Source organism: Oryzias melastigma, linkage group LG6 (assembly GCF_002922805.2).
Source record: "Oryzias melastigma strain HK-1 linkage group LG6, ASM292280v2, whole genome shotgun sequence".
NCBI classification, from domain to species: domain Eukaryota; kingdom Metazoa; phylum Chordata; class Actinopteri; order Beloniformes; family Adrianichthyidae; genus Oryzias; species Oryzias melastigma.
The window spans coordinates 6425073-6433056 of NC_050517.1; the positions used below are offsets into that span (position 1 = coordinate 6425073).

A 7984-nucleotide genomic window follows, 5' to 3' on the forward strand; every position below is an offset into this window, starting at 1 on the left:
AGGCAGAGCAGGAGGGAGCAGAGATGAAGATGTTGAGATTCTCTTCAGGGGTCATGAAGATGGATCAGATGAACAGATCATGTTAGATGTTTTGGAGATGAAAGCAGATGGAGATGTTTGGACACCATGACAGGAGGAACTGTGATGATGTTGGTGAAAGGATGCTGAGGTTAGAGATTCCAGGGCGGAGGTTTGATTTGGAGACCAAAAAGGAGGTTCATGGATGTAGAGAAGGAGGACATGTGAGAGTCTGGTGGAATGAAGGAGGATGCAGAGGAGAAGGTTAGATGCAGGCAGATTGTTCACAGTGGTGACTCCTAAAGAGAGCAGTAGAAACTAGGGCTGGGTATCGATTATAATTTCAAGAAACAATTCGATTTGATTCACAAGAGCCTGAATCGTTTCAATTCTGATATTTTTTCTATTATTTATATATTTATTTTAATCTGATCCAGTTCACATCCTGTAAATGTATCAGTGAAATAATGAGATTGTTAATATCATCCAGTGTTACATGGATTCTCTAAAGGAGAAGTTCTAACTAAAATGTTCAGATCATTAACATTGGAAACATTGTTCTGCTTCTCCTGGAGGACGTTTCAGTTTGGACACTAGGTGGAGATCACACTATAGAAGTACACTTTATTCCAGAAGAAGAAGAAAGTATGAGGAAAAAACAATGTTTTAGACCACAAATAGTTACTTTAAAAATATTTCCTGAAAAGAGTTTGTAACATTCATACATGTGAGTTTTTAAAGATGTTCATTTAGTCAACAATGTTTAGGTTGACTGAGCGTTAGCATTAGCTGTCCTATGGGAAATTCTATTATACCTTAGCATCAAGCTAGCAGACTTTAGCCTTATGTGGTAAATCGATTTATGTTTTTTATGAGTTGAATACTATTGATCTATTAAGCTTAAATTGATTCAAATCGATTAATTGATTTTATTAACCCAGCCCTAGCTGAAAGACAAGATCTGGCCCACATGTGGATCGCTCAGACTCTTTCAGACGTGCGCTTTAACATTGTACCACACAGACTCATGTAGACATGTTTGACAATGATCATTTCCCTCCATCTCATAATGCTGGATGCATCCCACAAGCAGGTTCTGCTGGTTTGTTGTGGTCCAACCAAACAAATCAGAAACAGAGAGATCTCTTCCTCTATTTATCTCATCAGGTTTGATGTCACAGAGGATCTGACACCAAAACAAACACGAGTATCAAATGAAAACGATGCTGTCTAAGAAATAATGTAACCATTTAATCATACACTGGATCTTCCTAAGATTCATTAATCTGAAATAAATTCACATCACAACATGAAACTAGATATATAGCATTACTGGTGATAATGCGAGTGTGAATGCTGTAAGCTGAATGTAGCTGCTAAAGATGCTAGAGCTGATAGCAAAAAATGCTGCAGCTGAAAGCTTGATAACATATTAGCTAAACTCCAAATTTGCCTAAAGAACTTGAAAAATAAATATTTTAAACAAAACAGCTAGCATAATGCTAAAATGTTAGCACAACTCCAAATTAGTCTAAAAAAGCTGGAAAAATGTCTAGATTTGCCTAAAACAGCTAGCATGTAAAACAAAAGCTAAATGCCTAATTACCCTTAAAAATCTAGTAGTTGCTGAACATTTTAAAGTTTGTCTCTACTTGAAAGTTCACAAGTTTCAAAGTGCACAACGTTTTTGAGGAATTTCTCCTTCATTTCCTAAGGGGCATATTCTGTCAGCCTGGCCCGACTGGTGACCTTTCTGAGACATTTATTATAAAGACTCAGCCAGGGAGGACTGACATAGTGTTTAAGAGGACAGAATGATGGTGTAGTGGTCAGCACTGTCACCTGCTCGTTCAAATTCCGGCTGGGGTCTTTCTGTGTAGAGTGTAAGTCCGGGTTTTCTGTGGTTTCCTCTCACAGTCCTAAAACATGCTTCATGCATTCACTGTTAATTCTAAGCTGTCCCCAGGTGTGTGTGACAGACTGGACACTTGTCAAGGGTGTACTCCACCTTTACCCAACAGCAGTTGGGATAGGCTCCAGCAACTCCATAGCCACCGAAAGAGATTAAGCAGTGATGAATGGATGGGTGTTTTTGAAGGTTTTATTTTTGGACAAAAATTCAATGTTAGCTAAACTGAGTGTTAAAGTCTCTTACTGATGAATATTGGAGTCTGTTTTAACGGATATACACTTTACCGCCATGAAGACGGTAGATTCCCGTTTTGATGATGACAGCAACTCTCCACAGGATCACATGACCGGCGCTCTCTGCCTCTGTGCTGTGTGGGTCGCCCACAGTGTCTCCCCGTGGTTGAAGTGGAAGCAGATGCTCCTGACTCTGTTGATGGAGATTAGGACTAAGAGGATTGTCCGCCTTAAGCGTGACAGCTGCTTTTTTCCCCTGCCTACTGCTGCCTGCCTGTCCACTAATAACCTCATTACACAGATGAGATCAGTGCCCTTGTACACACACTCCCCCCACTCTGTCACAGAGACACCTGACTCTGCTGGGGGGGCTGATGGTGATGCCACCAACTGATTTCTGTCATTCATCAACAGAACAATAAAGCTTTGCTGTGGTGACTTAACACCAGAGTTTAAAGATGAACTGGGGGCTTTGTACGACTCTGTGCATTTTTTAGCCTACATGAGGAAAAATGTTTTCTTAACTGGTGGACAGCAATTTTTGGTGATCACCTCTTCACTCATTCAGCATTTGAGACTCCAGAATTGATTGATTCTGATTATTTCAAGCAATTAAAAAAAGAAACGAGAAAACAGATGACTACTATAGAAATAGAATCTATTTGAGATATTAATTAATGCATTGATCAGAAAATAAATTAAATAAAATTATATCTCTTTGACATGACACTGACTCCAAATCAAAACTAGACATATTAGCACTCATATATACAGTACACACATAGAGCACATTGAATCCATTGAAAGTAATCACTCTGAGTTTTATTAATTGCTTGAAAGGGTGTGAAAATTCAAACTTATAGAATACTACTGCTGTATTTGTAATACTTTTTCACATAGTTACCATAATTTGGCCCCTATATTTATATTTTACACATTTAAAGTATTGAATACGCTTTCAACAAAGACCCTTTTTAATTGTCATGCATTCACATTGATTATCAACATGAGACTTTTTTACACTTTTGCAGGAATCAGTTGAAATGTTACAGAGAAAAGAGTTTCGGATGCACTCCTGTTCTCATTTTAGTGCTTTGACCTCACTGCTGCATTAACGCCGGTTTCCCTTGTTTCCTTCTACAATGCAGGGAAAACCAAGGATGGAGCCACTGTGGAGATGCAACCACTAAACGAGGATGAAGAGAAAAAAAAGAAAAATTTACCCAAGAAGGAGAAGTCTGTCCTCCAGGGGAAGCTCACCAAGCTTGCTGTCCAGATCGGTCAAGCAGGTACTACACTCAAGTACAGTATGACTGTGTCCAAATTCACTCCCTGACCTCTTAAAGACTGGAGTATTTAGTTTACTGGTTTTTAATGCAATTTGCACACATGCTCTTTTATGGTAAATGTGGCATCGCCCATTTGCTGAAGTAAAAATCTAAAAAATATGAATATTTTGTGAGGAATATTAATGAATCTGCTGCGTTCTGACGATTAAAACTTGAATGGTTTATGCTTTTTTAAAGTGACAAATTGTCAAACGCAATGCATTGTGGTCTGTATTCACCAATCTAGAGAGCATTGATGCACTGGCAAACACTGGCAGTGCACTAAATAGTAAGTAGTGAAGGAATTCGGACACAACCAATGTCTCTGGTATTATACCAGCATGTTTACAGTTGTGCATATATTTTCATAGAATATAAATGACAACACAGATACTTTTTTCCACTCATAGTTAGTGGTTGGATTAAGCCGTTTATTGTTAAACAACAAAGCTGACACTTCATAAATCTTTATGACAACAGAAACTTCCCAAATCACAAGTTTATATCCCCCAATTCTTCATACCTTGTTTTGTCTCCTTTAGCATCAATAACATCTTGACGTCTCTTGTTGTGGATGAAGTTCTTTATTTGCTCTAATGGTAAAGCAGCAGAAAACTTCCAGTTCCTTTAAATTCTTGGTCTGTCTTCCTTGATCTGCCTGTTTGAGATCTCCCCTGAGTGACTCAATAATGTTGAGGTCAAGAGACAGAGACAGAAACTCCAGAACCTTCTCATTCTGCTGGAACCAATGACAGCTGGACTTGGTCTTGTGTTTTGGATCGCTGTCATGTTGAAATGTCCAGGTGTGTCCTGTGTGCAGCATCTAAGAAGAACAATGACAGTTTTCCTCCAGTATCTTCTGATAACCTGATGCATTCATCTTGTCTCCTGTACCTTTCTAGATCACACATCCCCAAACCATCAGCGATCCACCGCTGTGTTTCTCTAGGAATAGTGTCATTTTCATCATAGATCTTGACTTGTTGACTCCTCTCCAAATGTAGCGTTTATGGTTGTGGCCAAAAAATGTAATCTTGGTCTCATCACTCCAAATGACTTTGGTCCAGAAGTTCGGAGGCTTGTCTCTGTGATGTTTGGTGTATCATAAGTGAGATTTTTTTGTGGCATTTGTGGAAACATTTTTTTTTTCTGGGGACTCGACCATGCAGCCCATTTCTTTTTAGGTACTTCCTTATTGTACATCTTGAAAGAGAGTCCTGGATCACAGCTGGATTTATTTGTGGGTTTTTGTGGCAGTTGTTACAGACATTTTGTTGACCATGGTTTGGTTTCAGCAGACCTCCTCACTTTCCAAAGTTTGAACACTGCTGATTGTCATTCTCAGTTCCTTGGATATCTTACTTTATCCCTTTCCTGTTTTGTACAGTTCAGTTACCTTTTCCCTTAGATTGTTTTTGACAGTTCTTTAGTTTTCCTCATGACTCAGGATCCAGAAATGTCAGTGCAGCACTGGATAACGGATATAGTCTCTGTTGGGAGTCCAGAAACTCCAAGACCTTTTGTGCACACACATTGATTACAGGTAAATGAGTCACAGGTGAGGATGGTTACCTTTAGCTGTCATTCAAACCCTTAAGGATCAGCTTGTGTGAACGTTTTCAGAACAAAGTCATCAGGGTATGTCCACTTTTGAACAGAGTCATTTGGGAACTTTCTGTTGTCATTATGACCTTAAAAGGGTCAACAGGTTGTTTGACAATAAGTTGGTTCAACCAACCACTAGCTATTAGTGGAAACAAAGATTTTTGTGTCATCATTTATATTCTATGAAAAAAGATCAAGAAATCATTATCTCTTTCAGGGTATGTAAACTTATGAGCACAACTGTAGAGTGTAATACACAGAGGACCTTTATGATTTTCTACTAATATTTTTCTAATCTCTATTTCCTAACAATGGCATCTGACCCAATAAAACAAATGTTTGTCTTGCTTACATGTGAAAAACAGGCTCATTTCATCTAAACAGGATTCTTTGACAGATGTTGGTTTTGTGCACACACTCCTCCACCTCGTATGCATTGTAGAGTCTTACCATGTTTGTTTTCTGTCTCCAGGTTTGCTCATGTCTGCTCTGACTTTTCTTATCCTCATCACTCGCTTCCTGATTGATAACTTCTGGATTCAGGGTGTCCCCTTTACCCCTGAGTGTGTGCCGGTCTACATCCAGTTTCTGGTCAAGTTCTTCATCATTGGCGTGACTGTGCTGGTGGTGGCGGTGCCTGAAGGTCTCCCTCTGGCTGTCACCATCTCCCTGGCTTATTCTGTCAAGGTCTTTATAGTATTATGTAAACATGAATCCTAATCATGGATCTGGGGAGGTTGATGGAGAATAAAGTTTATGGAGTTGTTTTTTTCTGAACTCAGATGGATCAGCTGCACAAGTCATAACAGGACTATTGACTGATTTTTACCTTCTTAAGACCACTGAGGTTAAATGTTTGTTCATTTCTGACATTTTAATCAAAATCAAAATGATCCTCCTTTTTTTCAGAAAATGATGAAGGACAATAATCTGGTTCGCCATTTGGATGCCTGTGAGACGATGGGCAACGCCACAGCTATCTGCTCCGATAAGACCGGTACACTCACAATGAATCGCATGAGGGTGGTGCAGATCTACATCGCTGGGCTGCACTTCAAAAAGGTGCCTGATCCAGACCTGCTCCCAGCCAAGATCCTAGATCTGCTCATCCTGAGCATTGGAGTCAACAGCGCCTACACCACCAAGATTATGGTGAGATTTAAAAATAGCTCTTCATTGAGGACGCTCTGTGAGTGAAGTATTTATAAGGCAGGCTTGGAGAGCCGTCACGGCAGCTCAGTACTCATCCCGTCTCTGTTTTCCCCATTCATGCAGTATGCTGAGTCCTCAAAAAACCTCTAAATCTGCTGCAAAAGAAACCATCTTTCTGCGAAGCAACAATTAAAAACCTAAAAGATTTGACACTATACGAGTGGATAGATTTTAAAACATTTAACACCAGTTGTAACAATGCATTGACATTAAGGCAAACAAGTAGGTAAAATTTTTAAATTATTTTCAAAGCATTTCTAACGTAGTATTATTTGGAGTTGTAGATTCAGACAGCACTACAAAATGATAAATGCACTAATATCTATTTATTAAGGAATAAAATGGACATGCTCAGAGAAAAAAGATTGTTGAAAAGAAAACAAGAATTTACGATAAGTGGTGTATACTTCTATGGAACTTTTCTACCTTCCCTGAAAGCCCTGTGACTTTACAGTCACAGTCCCATTCATACACACATTCACACACTGGTGGTGGCTCCGCTGCCAAACACTGGGACTGACCTTCCACCAGAGGCAATGTGGCATTCAGTGTCTTGCCCAAAAACACTTTGATACATTGGTCAGGCAAGGTGGGATTTGAACCTGCAATCTTCTGAACAAGGGATGGCCGCCGTACCGCTGCACCATGACCGCCCAAACTGATTTCAAACTCCAAAGACTGAAATGAGCCATTTCACCGACTAAAAATAGTCTACAAGTCAAGAAGACAACTGCCTTCATGAGCTACGCAGTCATGGAGTTTACCTCAAAGACCTACTTCAATGAAAATTGTGTTTTTGGTGGTTATAACACATTTTTGTGGCTCTTTTGGTGGACATAAAAAAATTAAGCTTGAGACTGTTGTCTTTTTGGACAGACAGGTCTAAAATTGAACCAGTCAGTTGCCACATTTGGCAAACAGAAACAGGTGCATGGGGGTATATGTGTCATAATGTGGGAATGCTTACCTGAGATGACTTGAAATAGACTGCTAGTGCAAGAAACTCTTTAGACAGGACACAGCTGGATGAATTCTGTATTTCAGAGAGGACCAAGCTGTCCTTGGCTGCAGTGTTTACGGTTTTGCTGCTCTTCTATCTTATTGTTTTAGTTTTTTCACTTGTAAGCTGTTGTAAGGATGAACTCGTTTCTGACACTCTGAAGCTACGTTCACTCCGCCCTCGACAACACACAGTCAAGCAACCACTTATTATTGAAATATCTATGTATATGCGAATTTCAGGTTTCCGCATTAAAAACTCTCACGTTTAAGCATCACTACGCAACTTTCTAAGATCATTTTCAGGCTCTATGTGAAAAACGTACACCCATTGAATGCTTTTTGAAACCAGTTGAACTTTGACGAATCAGGGACTCAGATTCGGTAGTGGCGCATGAGTATGATTCTTTCAAAACACAGAAGTGCCAGCTGTTCGAAAATTGGTCATGTTAAAGAAAGAAATAATGGCAGTTTGTGCCCAGCTGGAATTCTATTACATCGTTTTTCATATATCGGAATAGAGATGTGAAAGAAAAGCCTGGAGCCAGATTCACCAGATTTTCACTACTCTGACATTTCACACCAAAACTGTAGGTCAGGGGTCTCAAACTCGCGGCCCGCGGGCCATCTGCGGCCCGCAGGATGATGATTTGCGGCCCGCGTCTTCATATGAAAGA

The 7984-nt window shown here is 39.7% G+C and overlaps 1 protein-coding gene across 3 annotated transcripts in view; it reads left to right on the top strand.

The window, feature by feature from the left end:
• LOC112139202 (plasma membrane calcium-transporting ATPase 1) overlaps positions 1 to 7984 on the top strand; it is a 56941-nt gene that overhangs the window by 25717 nt on the left and 23240 nt on the right. For all 3 annotated transcript variants that reach the window (XM_024261914.1, XM_024261915.2, XM_036212217.1), the window contains 3 exons: positions 3312 to 3452; positions 5569 to 5783; positions 6006 to 6248. In XM_024261914.1, coding sequence (XP_024117682.1) covers positions 3312 to 3452; positions 5569 to 5783; positions 6006 to 6248 — 599 coding nt within the window. The remainder of the gene's footprint in view (positions 1 to 3311; positions 3453 to 5568; positions 5784 to 6005; positions 6249 to 7984) is intronic.